Source organism: Lipophrys pholis (genome assembly GCF_963383615.2).
Source record: "Lipophrys pholis genome assembly, chromosome: 6".
In the NCBI taxonomy this organism is placed as follows: Eukaryota; Metazoa; Chordata; class Actinopteri; order Blenniiformes; family Blenniidae; genus Lipophrys; species Lipophrys pholis.
In genome coordinates this window covers 32,873,229-32,889,925 of record NC_137629.1, presented here as the reverse complement: position 1 = coordinate 32,889,925, position 16,697 = coordinate 32,873,229, and the positions used below count along the sequence as shown (strand labels likewise).

The 16,697-nt window shown below is 46.4% G+C and overlaps 1 protein-coding gene across 1 annotated transcript in view; it reads right to left on the bottom strand.

Annotated features, from left to right (window-relative positions):
* Nucleotides 1–14,762, bottom strand: part of LOC308110927 (coiled-coil domain-containing protein 69-like) — a 16,251-nt gene extending 1,489 nt beyond the window's left edge. Inside the window, exons 1-9 of the mRNA XM_080465548.1 lie at nucleotides 14,617–14,762; nucleotides 5,633–5,696; nucleotides 3,518–3,696; nucleotides 3,140–3,227; nucleotides 2,503–2,576; nucleotides 1,878–1,979; nucleotides 402–521; nucleotides 180–277; nucleotides 1–82 (exon numbers count right to left, since the gene is read on the bottom strand). The exon at nucleotides 1–82 is cut by the window's left edge and continues 1,489 nt beyond it. Coding sequence (XP_080321674.1) covers nucleotides 1–82; nucleotides 180–277; nucleotides 402–521; nucleotides 1,878–1,979; nucleotides 2,503–2,576; nucleotides 3,140–3,227; nucleotides 3,518–3,696; nucleotides 5,633–5,696; nucleotides 14,617–14,637 — 828 coding nt within the window. The 5' untranslated portion in view covers nucleotides 14,638–14,762. The remainder of the gene's footprint in view (nucleotides 83–179; nucleotides 278–401; nucleotides 522–1,877; nucleotides 1,980–2,502; nucleotides 2,577–3,139; nucleotides 3,228–3,517; nucleotides 3,697–5,632; nucleotides 5,697–14,616) is intronic.
* Nucleotides 14,763–16,697: the final 1,935 nt, after the last annotated feature.

Below are 16,697 nucleotides of genomic sequence, written 5' to 3'. Positions count from 1 at the left end.
AGACAGCCTCTGGTTGGCCGCCGCCTGCCTCTGTAGCGCCACCTTCAGGTCCTGCTGCTCCTGCTGCTCCCTGGAGAGCTGCCTGGAAAACACAAGGTGGAGCAGTGGAAGTCAGTCTGCAGGGAGGAGGCGGCTCTACGCCGCTATGGAGCTGCTTGTCTCTCTAAGCCTGGACGTACTGCATGAAGGTCTGACAGTTGTCCAACTGGACCCTCAGGTCCTCGTTCTGCTGCCGGACCCGATTCAGTTGATTGTCCAGAGATAAATTATCCGTCACCTGCAGAAGAGCAGAAACTTTGGATCAACATCTTAATAATAAGAAACAAAAAATAAATGTGTGTGTGTGTGTGTGTGTGTGTGTGTGTGTGTGTGTGTGTGTGTGTGTGTGTGTGTGTGTGTACCAGCTCGTCCATCCGCTGCAGCTTCCTCAGCAGCTCCTCGACTCGCTCGCTCTTCATCTCGATGACGAACAGCAGCGACTCCAGCTCGGACTCCCAGAATTCCCCGGGGCTGCCCTGGGCCTGCAGACGGGTGGGGGAGGGGTGGAGGGGGGGTCACGGTTTATATCAGAGTGAATTAAAACTCCATTTAAATCAGTTATTTAAAGGAGACATATCATGCTTTTAAATCCTTCCTTTTTACATATAAATCATACAGTTGTGGTCTATACAACGCGAAACTGCAATGCTTGGGTCTGAATTCCTCATTATTAGAGCTCCACAGGCCCCTTTTCAACCCCTTTTCTGATGCGCTTCTGAGAGCAACTGGTTTTGGGGCGGTCTCTTCATACCCCGCCTCCTCTCCAGGTTGCAGAGGTCACACTCGGTTCAACGTCACCCTGTTCGGCCATCTTTGTAGTTTGATAGAACAGATACAATTATCTAGCGGCGCAGAAACTTTATATTCACACATTATTTACAAAATGTCAACAACGGAAGATTTGTCCATCCAGCCATCCATGTTGGAGCCAGAGTCGGACCCGGCGGAGCCAGATGAAAATGACGATGATGCACCTACAGAACAACGTCTTCATATGGATGTAACGCAATGGTGTGTTACTATATTTACACTAACTTCTCCATCCATGCCCACTACTACAATACTGCCTGTATTACAACGACTATTTAACACAGAAGTTACATTCTAATCTAAAACCAGCACACAGCGCTAACATATGAAGACGGTGCAACTGCTAATGCTAACAAAACAATGACAGGGACGTCTTATCATCACACTTTTTAGCGTTATATACAGCTTACCGAAGTGCTCTGTTCGTCGTCTCCATAGATAGAAGGAACTGACCGCTCAATCAGACCAAGTCTTTCGGCAAATCCTTCTTTATACTGGCGGAGGTTGCTGAAGCAGTCGTCCTTAAAGTGATTCGCGCACACAAAAATGACCTTACCCACAGATGTGGGTACATTTCTGTGAAAAATAAAACTCAACCAGGCACTTCGAAAAGGTTCTGATGCTGGGAGACGGTGTAACGAAGCTTGTGGGTTACTACATCCAACAACCGAACATTTCCACTTATCCTCTCGTAACTTCGGTTGGACTACAAAATCGCAGCGAGAAACAAAAATGGCGGATTGCTCGAAACGTCGATGTCCTAATTTGGCAGTTCCGCTGAGAATACTGTGACGTCATTGTTCAAAAAACGTAATAGAGAATAGAAAAATCGAAACCGATCGCAAAATATGACCAAAACAGAATATAAAGATATCAACGGAGCACCTGAAGAGACTACTTTGAACTTTTCTGTACTTCTAAACACTCTAAATATACAACAAAATGCATTTAAGGGCTAAAAAAGTGGATTTAGCATGATATGTCCCCTTTAAGTGACAAAATCCACCATCCATCTTTTACACACACACCTGATTGTTTCTCTGCAGGTCTTTCTTGAACTTGGACTCGGCGACTCGTCTCTTCAGCTCCTCGTAAACCTGCAGCTGCACCGTCAGCCTCTCCGCTTCACCCTGCATCACACGGGTTCAAATTAACCTGACCTGCAGGGGGCGCCGGCAGGACTGAACCGCAAAAGAAACACTGGAAGTCTCGAGCAGCCAATCACGGGGCTGGGTGAGTGGTTGCTAAGGCGATAACTCCAGAAAGGGGCGGGGCTAATGGGAAAGAGCATCAATGACACAGCAAAAGCCCCGAAAAACTACAAATCCAGTTCATTTCTTCCCCAAATGTTTGAGTGTGAAGAGTAAAAGGTGAGTGAAGAATGAAGAGCGACCAGAGAATCTTCTGGAGCTCCTGCTGGTCTTTAGGACCAGCAGGAGCTCCTGCTGGTCCTGCTGGTCCTAAAGACCAGCGATCAGTTTGTCTTCACAAAGACCAGATTCATTCCTTTCAGAGTTGAAGCTCGGAAAACTGAAGCATTCTGGGTAAAAAGGCTGCGACCAAACGGGAATTTATACACATGCAAGTGAAGCTGTACACACACACACACGTACACACACGTATACACACACACGTACACACACTATCTGGTACCTTCAGGATGTTTTCTTGGGCCTGAAACTTTTCCGTCAGCTCAGTTTTCTCCTGCTGGCGTTTCTGCTGCAACTCTGCAGGAAACAAGACTCAGTTCATTTACACTGATCATGTGGTCCTCACAAGGACACACACACACACACACACACACACACACACACACACACACACACACACACACACACACACACACACACACACACACACACACACACACACACACACACACACACACACACACACACACACACACACACACACACACACACACACACACACACACACACACACACACACACACACACACACACACACACACACACACGGCTTTGTGACTAACTACTCTCTGCTGCCCCCCAGTGTTGAACCCCGATAAAAATATAAAAAGACGCCGAACAATCACAAAAAAAGTCACAAAAACAAAACAACCTAAAAACAAACAGATTTCACTGGACGTTAATCTGACCAAACAAAACAAGCCGAGTCGTCAAAACGTCGGCACAACATGCAAAAACAAAGAGCACAAACGTTCATCAGACACAAAAACGAGTGAAGTGAGCAGGAGGAGCGTCGAACAACAAGAAGCAGGATTCGCCTCCTGGAGCAACACGCTCCCGAGAGCCGCCGCCATCTTTACCTCCCACGCGTCGCTCGTGCTCCTCAGTCAAACATTTACTCCTGTGGTCGTGCAGGACGTTCAGGTCGGCCGTCGTCTCCGTTTTCACCTGAACAAAGAAAAGAAGAAAAGTAGAATCAGAAGAACTTGAGGCTCGGCGGTCCGACGGTAAAGAGTTAAAGAGATTCTGCTGACTTGGTTCTTTTAATCAGGAATAAGGAAGGTTCAGGTATTTGTGTTCATATGGAGGAGAATTTTTAAAATAAAAATAAAACCTGGAAAATCTACTTGCATACAGTAACAGAGTACAAATACTTAGTTACTTTCGAAACATCCTCGGAAAAACAACCGGAGGCTCTGGACGTCTGCAGCCGCCGTGTTGACGTCTGCGAGACCCACCTTGTCGAAGATGCTGGCGACGAGGGCGCACACCTCCACATCGGCGTGCTCCTTCAGAAGCTCCGCCCTCTCCGCGTTCCCATTGGCCGACAGCACCTCCTTCAGGATCCTCTGCTGCCACTCGAAGCGCTCCACCTGCTTCACCAGGCAGACGTCCGGACCGGCCGACGTTCGCTGGCCTGCGACACGGAGCGGGACAACATGTGTGAACGGTGCTGCCCACTACAGGCGGGAACTGGTACTGCAGGGAACGCTCAATAGTTCAGCCAATCAGACGAAAGGGTTTAGGCTGAAGCGAAAGCTCATACATACCTACCCCATCACATGAAAAACAAAACAAAACAAAACAAGGCTCTCTAGATTACAAATAATAATAATATAAACAATATACTACTTAAATTTCATCAAATATATTTTGAATACAAAATATAGTGTGGCAGATATTTAAGTTAATAAACATGACATATTGTGATAGAGAATATTATTAAGTATTAATATATTTTATCCAATTATATACATGTTATATATTATCGCTGACCTCGGTAAAATTGCTGCTCTTCTTTCTTTATATATACTAATATGTCACACCGACTTCTCACCTCCACGGTCAATTCTAGCACAGACAGCTTTGTCATTCCTTTTGGTGAGTTCACCACTAAAACACGTCTGCAGTGTGAATCATGATGCGTTCAGGGGACGTCCGATACCTGGACGTTTGTAAAACTCCTGATAGGAAACAAGTCGAACAAGAAGCTCCAAGACCAAAAGCAATTTCTTTGTAAATCTTCACAGAATTAAGCACGAAAAAGTGATAAAAGCAACTTCATTAAGTACAATTTGTAGAAAACATACATAAGTAAACTAATCACTGCGTATCTATATAAAGGAAACTATGAAATGAGTCGACTAAAAGTCACCGCTATCCATTAAACGCCTCCTTAAGGTCAGTTCATGTTGGAGTGTTTTCCAGAACGCGCTCCGGCGCTCCACCGTCTGCAGTCGCCTCCTGGATTTCCTTTGTTCAGGTTAAACTTCATGAAACGGCTGCTGTGATTCACCGTCCGGCCTGAAATGACGGGTTCCTTTTAAAATCTTACAAACTGCTCGTTAACGCCAGGAAACAGGACGGCGAGTCGTGACTCACGCCACCGCCCAGATGAAACCTCCTCTGCTGCTCCTCGGCTGGAGAACCGAGGTTTTCCTGAGCCGCACGTTTCATTTACCCGACAAGGACGGACTGACGGCGGCGCTCCCGATTTCATTTCAGAGACGTTTTGCATGCAGACTGAGAAGTTTTGGAAACGATGCGCTTTTCTTGCAGGGCCACAAGAGGGCGCTGTTTCAATGCAATAAAAACAGCCGTGAACACACGCAGAGAACATGGAAGCTTTCAGTCCACTCGGCATCGGTACGGACGAAGAAAGAAAGAAAGAAGATTTTTGTGCTTCATACAGAGGCGGAGCGTTTTCAAAAAGATGCGCTTCAGGAGCAGTTTTGTAGTTGTGAAAATTGCCAATTGAAAGCACAATAAATTTTGCAGTTTACACTTTAAAATCTTTGTCGTTGTAACGTGACGGAGAGGTGATGGCACGGAATATTTTGATATATGAGTCACTTCTAACTATAAGTTGCATTAAAAACTTTTAAAAAGTGCAACTTCTCGTCTGGATAATACAGTATTATTATTATCCTACTGTAATTCATGACGTAGGATAGTTACAGATCCGTATAAATACAAATATCTCCAGAAGTATATTTTAAATCTGTCAGGAGAAAACGTAAAAGCGACAATACGTACAATTTTTTTCATATAAAACATTTTAAAATGATCTAAAAAGCATCCATGACGTCTGTGTGTGTGACATTCACACGGCAACCAGCGAGCAACACTGCCACCTGGAGGTCGAGGGAGGCATTACTTAAAATCCCTTGGGTTTGCAGACGGTTAACAGGATGTGGAAGAGAGAAAAGAAGCTTCCGCTGGTTGATTTCTTTGATTTCTGCCTCCAGGCAGCTCTTCAAGGTGAAACGTGTGAAACTTCAAACCGAGAGGAAACAGGAAGTGAGAGGAAGAAGAGTCGACGGAGGAGGAGGAAGAGTGTGTGAAGCGCTCACCTCCGTCGTCTCGCTGGCTCTCGCCCTTCCGACTCTTCTCTGCTTTCTTGCTTTTGCTTTTCTTCTGAAACCAAGAACAAGATTCATGTTATTAGCGAGACGTCCTCGCCGTTTGAGAATCGGGGAGAATTCTGGGACGTGACGCCGGCGGTAACCTTCAGCTCGCGACCTTCAGCGGAGCTACATTGACCTCTGACCTCTGAGATGTAATTAGAGGGTGTTTGAGTGTGAAATCTCTCCAAAGATCTTTTTCTTTTTAAATGTTGTGTTTCAGTCTCTCCGGGTGTTTTTCAGTGAATTCGATCGTTTCAGTCGGTTTTTATTTAGAGTTCAGTAGAAATACTTTTTATTCTCCTGAACTCATTTTCTGTACTTTATTGTTTTTAATGAGGGACTCAGGTTTAGTCTCTTTTTGCAGAACTTACTAGAGTGAATTCATTTTTCACCACAGTACTCCATAGTGACGACACGAAAAAATGTTTGTTCAAAACGTTCCCATTGAACCCGTTTAGATTCGGCGTTCCGTCCTTTGTGCTCCGGGATTATCCAGTGAAGCTGAAACGGTCGAGGCTTCAGATCAGCTTTGTTGCCGCCTCATTAGGCTCCATGTGGCTGCAGCGCCGCTTTTCTTCTTCCTCTTATGTAACTTCAGCAACACAGAGTCCAGAACCAGTCCAGAACCAGTCCAGACTGAGACCAGAACCCCTCTAGAGTGAGACTAGAAAGAGTCTAGACTGGATCCACATCACATTCAGTCTAAACAGACTTCAATCAAAACCAGAAAGAGTCCAAACCAGTCTGTGTTTTCCTGAACCTGCCGACATTCTGAACCTCCATGATTCTGATTCGGAGCAGAAACAGGAAGTTCAGAGACATTAATCCTGATCAAAGGATCCAGATGAACTCTTCATCTAATCCAGAGACACCGGACCTGTTCTGCTCACACACACACACACACAGCTCACTCACACACACACACACACACACACACACACACACACACACACACACACACACACACACACACACACACACACACACACACACACACACACACAGCTCACTCACACACACACACACACACAGGTGAGGTGAGGATCCAAGAACACACACTGAAATGCCTCACACCATCGCATTGCTCACACACACACACACACACACACACACACACACACACACACACACACACACACACACACACACACACACACACACACACACACACACACACACACACACACACACACACACACACACACACACACACACACACACACACACACACACACACACACACACACACACACACACACACACACACACACACACACAGTATAAACATTTTAAACTCCTGCTTTATTTAAACTTGGAGCTGAAACAATAAATATCTCCACCTCAAGCACACAGACGTGGAAGGTAAGCTCAGAAGGAGCCGAGGAGGAGGAGGAGGAAGAGGAGGAAGAGGAGGAGGGGGGGCGGTGAGGAGAAACATGTGTTCCCGCAGGCCTTGTCGGGGCTCTGGGCTCTTAAAAAGGCCATAAATCAGAGGTGAGGCTGCTTCAGCAGCTCCTCACCTTCAACAGAAACCTGCCTGCACAGAAAGAACGACTCGCTTCACCGACGAGAACAAACCCAGCTGCTGCTGCTCCGTCACCATCGCTCACAAAGTTCTATTGGCTCATTCAAACCTCAGTGGGCGGGGCTTAACACTTTCACACAAACTTTTGACAAGAATAAAGTCATTTTCTACAGAATAACAAGCTGTAGCTTGAAAAAAGGGTCAAGAAAACACGACTAGTCCTGAAACCCAGGAACGATAGGGGGCGGGGCTTCTCAAACTTCTAGTCAGGAATTTCACAAATGAGCAGGAGGGTAAACAACCGAGCTCTGGTCTGCTTCAGGAACTTGAACTTCAGAAATACTGGAAAAACGACGAGGGATTAGAAAAGCGACCCAGAATTACCACCTGAAGAGACTTCGTGGCTTCTTCTCCAGAATATTGAATCTTTGTCAGAAGCTCGTAATGGAAGACCAAACCAAAATGAAAACCAGATTTCTAAAGTGTCCTCGTCCTCCAGGAACGTCGGAGCTGAAATCACAGAGACTCTCAGCTCCGTTCACAGTCGACGCCTCAATCAGCAGATTCTCACAGTCGAAGATGAACAAAGGAAACATCTGTTCATTTATCTGACCGGCAGGATTCAACACAGCACAGATAGAGAACGTGGAGATCTGAAGAGGCTGCAGCCAAGGCCGCCCGTCATCCGCTGCTTTCTCCTATTTATTCACTTTTTGTTCACTTGTGACGCTGAAAGCAGCGGCCGGCTGCTACTCGCTCCCGTTTGCAGGTGATTGTGAATGAATTTAAAAAAAACAACAGGGCTGCTTTGACCTGATTCACAGGAAGGTTGATGTACTGAAAGAAACATACAACACATTTAAAAATGTGTATTTTAGGACATAAGTCCCTTTTCAGGAATCCTCAACCCGACTGGTCCTCGACTGGACCGGTCTGTCCAGAACGTTCTGGATTCGTGTGTCAGGGTGAGACTCCAGATTGGAAAACTAATTAAATCAGTTGATGAACAGGACCGGATGTGTTTCCGTTCCTCACTCAGATCCTTAATCACACTTTACTTTATATTGAGAGAATCTAAGACTTTGTGTTTCGGAGGCGAGGACGTTCATGTGATTCTCATTACTCTGAGATTAAAACCCCCCAGCAGCTGCTTCGAAGCACATTTATTTTATGGGAATTTTTGCATTTCAGGCTCTTTACGAGGGCGACAGGCGTGTTTCTGTTTTCCTCCTTTAAAACAACCACAGAAACGACCGGAGTGAGTTTCCGACGCGGCGACGAGTCGTTTGGCTCGTCGTCACGCGGAGTCGGCCCCGCAGGCTGGACTCTCAGCCTCATGAGAAAACGCCTCACCGGGTCACATCTGAACGAGGTTAAAGTCACACGTGGAGACGAAATGTCTCACGGTTTACCGGCATCCAGCCGAAGCTCGATGACGCTGCTTCGCCCGGGAGACTAAACTTCATCGCAGAACACAAACAAGCTTCGTTTCAGACGGGAAGTCGCCGGGATGCTGTCATGAACACGAGCGGAAGGATCCGGAGTCGTTGGTGGCGTCTTTGAAGAGTTACAAGACGAGCTCGAGTCTATTAAAGAGCTCATTGTAAAAGGGTGGGTGGGGGGGGGGATGGGGGATGGGGGGGGGGGGGGGGGGGGGGGGGGTCCATATGAGTTTTACGTCTTTTATAAGGTGACAAAGTAAAGAAAACTGCCGGAGCAGGTTTAATATGTCAATAAGTCTGAAGAAGAATTTTCATCCAACAAACTCAACAAGAACCTGGATTTTAAAAAAGATCCGTCTTCGTCTCTTTATTTAAACGACCGACATCTGATGCATGTGGTGACGACCGACCAATGAGAGAGCAGGAAAACAGCCACGCCCACTTCCATCCAGCCCCCCCCCCCCCCCCCTGGTCCAGACTGTGGCCCCGGGCCCTGCGGGACGCCGTCGCTCTGCCTCCAGTATCGATCACAAACACCCGATTCAGAGCGGCTCGGCCATGTTTTCTTTGTTGCCATGGTGACGGAGATAAAATAGAGCGTGAGATCAACAACGTTTGTCAACAGGCTGACGGTCAGCTGACCGCAGCGAGGATCTTCAGCCGCGTGACGAGAGTCGCAGCCTCGCAGTGTCTCTCTGCCGTTAGTCATTTAGCCACGTTAAATAAAAAGTCGACATGGAAGCTTCACCTCCAGTAACGTCGACGTTTCTGCTCCTTCAGAATAAAAGCTTTCTTCTGACTCACTTTAACTTTGATCCGTTGTGGTTTGATTCACTCCGAGGAGCAGGAAGGACTTCCTTTCATTACTTCAGTCCAGCCAGCTGCTGTTTTCACAACATCTTCCCGTCAGGATTCAAACAGGTGGAAAACTGTAACCTCTCAACCTCGGGAGGAGGAGGAGGAGGAGGAGGAAGAGGAGGAGGAGGAAGAGGAGCATGGTGCCAGAGATGAGGAGACGAGTTTGTTTTTTAGTTTGTTGAGTTTTTTACAGAATCTGTTTCACACCCAGAAAGCAGCAGGACACCAGGTGAAGTGAATAAATAAATACAAGTTTAACTACTTTATACTCAAGTAGTTTAAAAAAAATATTCCGTCTCTATCCAGAAGTATTTAATCTTCACTTTCAATCCCTCTACTGTGTATTCAGACGCTTCCAGAAGCTTCCTGAAGCCTGGAAAGCTTCAATCATTGAAATGCATCAGATCTCCATGAGACTCCATGTTTCCTCGCTGGAGGTCCGACCGCACAACAAAAGGACTCAGGAGCTCCGACTAGTGGCCGGCTGGTGAATGGCAGCTAACTAGCACCTTGTATGTGAATTAAACTCTCCCGATATTCAATTGTTTAAGCAGGTAATCAGAAGCTTCCATGGTGGAAGACGCCCGCTCCCACAAAACAAAAACGATCTGCTCCGGATTAGAGGAAACGTCTCAGGGCTCGTCCACATGTTTGATCCGGACCAGAGTCTGAACGCTCCCCTGAGTTCTGATCCGGATCAAACAAGGGAATTCTGGTCTGCGGACTTTCCAGCGGGTGGAGTGAGAGGACGTAACGTAGAGAGCAGTGCATTCTGGGTATCAAACAAACAAAGATAACGAATCAGAAGAAGCAGACGATGAAAAGAAAAAGATCTTGCGGGCAGAGGTGGAGTAGTGAGGAAGACTTAGTGAGGAAGAGTCATTGATATCTGGTCTGAAGACTTTATATCAGGGTTGTTTGTGGCTACTTATTAGCCACGAGCTACTTAGCCTAGCCACCACAGGCTAACGCGTCGCGACTCCCGGTTTCGGTCCGGACCAATCACTGAGCCGTGTTTCTTCTTCACTTCCTCTCTGGTCAGTGTTTGTTTCGGGCGACAGCGCCCCCAAAGGGGCAGCGGCTGTAACTGCGTGACGTTTTCCAGGCGGTTTGATCTCAAAACGCAAACCGAACAAAACGAAGGTGCAGTTTTCTCGAGTATTCAAAGACTTTGTGTGTTTTTTGTTCTCATTCACTGTCCGTCTGCAGTGACTTGGAGCTTTTCTACAGTCACTTGTGTTTTTGTTTTCTGCGCCTCTCCGGGTTTCTCAGTTGCTGATTTTACGTCTGAAGTCAGTTCGTGTCTTTTATTACAGTTTTGTTTCCTTTCACAATCACAGGTCCTCGCTGAGTTGCTTCACTTATCTCTGTTGCAACGCTGTGATTTGCTGGATCAGAGCGAGAGACTTTAAGAGGCTGACCTCAGCCTTCAGACATGTTATTTACTCAGAGTGATACTCGCACCGAGACAAGTACCGGGTCCTGCTCCTGAGCACGGCGGCTGCAGCGCCGGTGAAATGCTGTTAAATCCATCAGTGTGAGTTACTGCAGATCAGCAGCTCAGACTGAGCCGCGGCCACAGATCCGCTGCTATTCTGAGCTAATCAAAGATTTACTGGGATTTCACGTTACGCAACAGCTCCTGAAGCAGCAGGTCTGCAGGGAGAGGATCACCCGCTTCCACACGCGGCCAACAGGTGGCGTTGCGACGGGCGACATCTGGGGCCGATAAGCACCACGAGGAAGAGGAAGACGCGACATGTTCTTCGCGCACCGGGCACGAGGACGGGATCCGTCCCGCCGGGTCAAACTGCTGCGACTGAAGCCAGAGCGGCTTCTCGCTACGGCAAAACAAAACTCCAGAATCATCGTCACCGCAGACAGTGAGGACGAGCCTGCGACGCCTTGTGGTAGAAAGTGGGATTACAACGCCAAGCGACGAAGGACCCCACGCTGAGCTAACGTCACTTTAAATCCACGATTTGTTCTGGTACATTTTAGACCCTTTTTTTTTTTTTTAGGAGAACCTGCAGCGGCTGCGAATGTTGTAAACAAACAAAACAAAACAAATAAAGCAAAGTCCTTCTTACACACTCACGCTCATACGACACACACGCAAAACAACAAGTGATGTCATTCACAGATGATAATAAGAACCTATTGAGAGTTCCTCTCAGCAGACCCCCATCGGCGCCGTCCGGCCCCCCGGCGGCCCTCAGACCTCACGTTTAGCGCTGTCCGGCCCCCCGGCGGCCCTCAGACCTCACGTTTACCACCATCCGGCACCCTGGCGGCCCTCAGACCTCATGTTTACCGCCATCCGGCCCCCCGGCGGCCCTCAGACCTCACGTTTACCGCCGTCCGGCCCCCCGGCGGCCCTCAGACCTCACGTTTAGCGCTGTCCGGCCCCCCGGCGGCCCTCAGACCTCACGTTTACCGCCGTCCGGTGGCCCTCAGACCTCACGTTTACCGCCGTCCGGTGGCCCTCAGACCTCACGTTTACCGCCATCCGGCCCCCCGGCGGCCCTCAGACCTCACGTTTACCGCCGTCCGGCCCCCCGGCGGCCCTCAGACCTCACGTTTAGCGCTGTCCGGCCCCCCGGCGGCCCTCAGACCTCACGTTTACCACCATCCGGCACCCTGGCGGCCCTCAGACCTCACGTTTACCGCCGTCCGGTGGCCCTCAGACCTCACGTTTACCGCCGTCCGGTGGCCCTCAGACCTCATGTTTACCGCCGTCCGGCGGCCCTCAGACCTCAGTTTACCGAAGTCCGGCGGCCCTCAGACCTCATGTTTACCGCCGTCCGGCCCCCCGGCGGCCCTCAGACCTCACGTTTACCGCCGTCCGGCCTCCCGGCGGCCCTCAGACCTCACGTTTACCGCCGTCCGGCCCCCCGGCGGCCCTCAGACCTCATGTTTACCGCCACATGGAGCCTCGGCGGCTCCGTCATTTTCTATCAATAACCAGAGGAAGAGAACAGCTGTGCAGCTTCACTTCTCCCCTCAGCGAGGCAGATATCAGCCGCCTGCAGCCGAAACACTCAAACTGCTGCTTTTCACTTTTAACGACCAACAAAACCCTCAAAGTCTTCAGAGGAACAACTTTTCTAAATCTTTACATAAAACCTCAAGCTCTTTTTTTCACCAATTTTCAGACAGAAAACTGCAAGTTTGACACAAAAACGACACAATTTGTAAGAAAATAATCTAGTTTTTCCTCAAAACGAGCGACTTTAAACGTGATAAAGGAAGTTTAACAGGATTTAAAATCTGGAAAAGAGCTCAGTGGAAAAACATGGACTCTGTAAAACAAAGAGTCTTTAGTCTGTTAAATTCTCTGTCTGGTTCCGCCCTAAACTCTTTAATCTGAAGAACAAGAACAACTCAAACAATCAGGTTCAAATGATTATTAATCTCATGAGATTGACTTGAAAATCCACAAAAACAAAAGTTCTCATGATAGTTTTTGGACTTTCTTTCACATGAAATAAAGTTACTCTTTTTACTTTGATTAAATCAAGAAGCTTATACTGTGTATGAATATTAAAACTCACATAAAGACTCTTTTATCCTCCTACAAGGTATTTAGAAGTGAATAATTAGTAATTAGAGACGATGCCGGAGGTTGAAAACACATATAATCTGTACTATATTGTTTTAATAACTCGTGGTGATGTGGGGAAAAAGTGAAACAAAGACTGAAGGTTCCACTTTTTACAAGTATTATTACACATGAAAGTGACTTTAAAGTCACTATAAGATGGAATTAAGACAGTTTAACAACGACACTTAAAAAAAAAATACATTTCATGCAAAAAATAAGGAACTTGTGACTTTAGTTTTAGGTTTCCCACATTACAGTAACTTTAAAGTGACAAACTCACTCTTCATACCGAGACTTTTTCTCGGATTTCGGAGGTGCAGCCACATCGGGGCGTTGCTCAGGGGGTCATACTAAAAGGGACTTACAGAGGTGACCCCGCCGGGATTCGAACCTGCGAACTCCCGACGCCCCTTCTGTAACACAAACCAGTGGACGTGGCTGCCATGCCAGGCGCTTTATCCATCAACCAGTAACAGTTTGGGGTTCAGCGTCTTGCTCAAAGACACTGGGAATCGAACCGCTCTACCTAAAGTATTAGAACATGTATAAATGAAGTCAATATTGTTAGAAATAAACAAGTTCTGCTCAGTGTAGGGTTATAGTTGCAGTTTTAAACACCTTTAATGACTGTTTATTAACATTACAGTGAAGTTAAAGTTAATCAAGATTAAAATGAAGTTTGTTTTTACTCAATTTGAGAAAGTTTAGAAGGTTTTGATCTTCATGCAGGTTTCAAACATCGAACAGTTAAATAAAGTCATAAAGTTAAAATAAACACTGAAAGTTCCTGTACTTTAAGTTCAAATTCTCTTTTTCCACAATCAAGTAAGTTTAAAGTCACTTTTCATTGTTCAAACGGACAGAAACACTTGTTCTTCACTCAGGAGGTTTAAAACAGAGACAAGTTCAGATACAGACTCAAAGTTCCTGTTTGTCTCAACTTAGGAAACTTTTTTACACTTTAAGGTTAATTTGAAGGCACAAATCTACACAGTGAGTGCTTCTGGAGTTGACTGATAAATCTGCTTTAAATGAATAAAAACGACCAAACAGAAACGGGAGAATTTAATTTGAGTTCAGGAGGATTTTAATCGGATATTTGAGGAAAACTGAAAAAATACAAGCGTGGGAAAGTGAGACTGAAACACGACGTGAGATTAGAAACAGATGGTTTTTTCTTTCTGCTTCAAACAGCCGGAATGTGAGCTGCACAGGACGGCTGGAGCCCCGGACCTCCACCCCTGGAACCCCCCGGACCTCCACCCTTAGAACCCCCCGGACCTCCACCCCTGGAGCCCCGGACCTCCACCCTTAGAACCCCCCGGAGCTCCACCCCTGGAGCCACGGACCTCCACCCTTAGAACCCCCCGGACCTCCACCCCTGGAATCCCCCGGAGCTCCACGGCTCCGCCACCCCCCGGAGCTCCACGGCAGCCCGGCCCCGCCACCCCCGGCAGGCAGCCCGGCGGAGTGCGCTCCCAGCCGGGCCGCGGTTCCTCACCTTGCTGTGGGAGCAGCCCATCGCTCCTCCTGCTGCTGCTCGGAGCTCCGCGTGCTCCGCTCCTCTGCCTTCGTCCTCTCCTCCTCCTCTTCCTCTCCTCCTCCTCTTCCTCTTCCCTTCTTTCTGTTGACAACTTTCAAACTCTGCAGAAGAAGGTCCGTGACGCGCCACTGTGGGCGGGGCTTATCTCTGCTGCCTTCACGGACACGCGGTAAAACTTTCCCTACAGAGATTTTGTGTTTTTCTAACTAAGCTAAAAAAAGAAATAAGACATTTTTTTTAAATTAATTGATTAATAACTACGTCCACTATGGCAGGACGACGACTAAAACAAAACCCTCTTCACTCCTGGTTTCCAACTTACAACTATTAAACTGAACTAAACCTTTTGTTTTTTGCTTTGAGTGTAAAAAGTGCTATATTACATCATTTAATATTATTATTATTATTATTATAGGCTGAATTATTTACATGTAATTCTTTCATCGTAACAGAAGTAAGATTCCTCTTCATCAGACTTCAGTGTTTTTGGTTCGACGTCACGACACCTGGTTTGAGTGACGTTTCACTTCACACACAACTTTGACACCACTAGTGTGTGCGTGTGTGTTTGTGTGCGTGTAATTTGTGTTTTGCAAATTACCGATCATATATCACAATTCCCAGCATTATATTATTGTTTAGCCACTATGAATATCAAACAGGATCAAACCTACACGTATGACGTTTAGAGAAATAATTATAAACCCACATTAAAATCAGTTTGGTTTCAGTACGGTGGCCCGGAAGTGCAAAACACTACAAACTTCCAAACCCCCTTTATTTTTCCAACGAGAAAAATAAATGTTTTCATGAATGAATATTCAGTCTGGTAATTAGAAGTCAAACAAACAACAACAACGAGATACAAGTTGACAAAAAGGTGCAAAACAACAATAAAAAAGACAATAAACAGCAGAAGCTGAGTAACTTGAAGGAAAAACGAGCGGTAGAAGAAAAGCTTTAACAATATTAAACACAACGGAAGAGAAACGAAATTTTAAAAAAAGTGGAAAAATCACATATATATATTAAATTATATTTTAAAATATAGGAACATAAAATAAATGCAAAACAATAGACGGAATCCGAACACTGACAGAACACACAGTTAGTATGTACTTTCATTCTTTTATTTAATTCGTAAGAGGACATGTCGTCGATATATGTAGATATTACTGAGCAGACGACGAGTAAAAACACATTTAACACATATTCATCACAGCGACATCAGCTTTTAACTACAAACTCCCCAGTGAAGCGGCGGAGAGCTGGAATCTCCCACAGCGCCTGAAGGCAGCAGCTGCTCAAACCCTGACGTGCGCAGTAGCACCTCTTTTGTCCACGAGGACGGTTATTTAAATGAGGCTTTGAAGAATAAAAGAACTTCTCTTATTCTTTGTGAATCACGGAAAGAACGAAATGCGCAGATCACCTTCGTTTACAGACTCAGACAGATGGAGGCAGTGAGTCACGTTCAGTGTCTTTGACATGTGGGGAATCGAACTAGCAACCGAGACAGAGTCGCCGTTCACCTGGACGTTGAGCAGCACAGGTGCATTGTGGGTCGTGGTTGTTTGGATTTTCTCTCGCTGAGCGGTAATCTGCTCTACAATGAAGCCGCGAGTATTTATAGAAACACACACACACACACACACACACACACACACACACACACACTTTTGTGAATAGAAACGTATTGGACTGTATTTCTGTCCTCCTGCGGTCATGAGCTTTGTTCACAGCCCGGCTCCTCGTCCAACTGACCATAAGTCACATGTTCCACAACACAGACTTCAGAGTACAACTGACTAAAGAATGGTATTATAGAATTAAAATCAAATATTGCTGGTATAACAGTGACCAGCACGTTTGACCAGTTTTACTAATTTAAGTAGATTCAGCCTCTCAATTTGTAGAGAATATCACTTGAACAGTGAACATGTATGATAACATAATAAGAATTAAATTAAATCCCTGGGTGGAGGTGTTATGGCGAGCGATGCGGAAGAACCTCATAGGAACAATAAGCTTTAACTTTA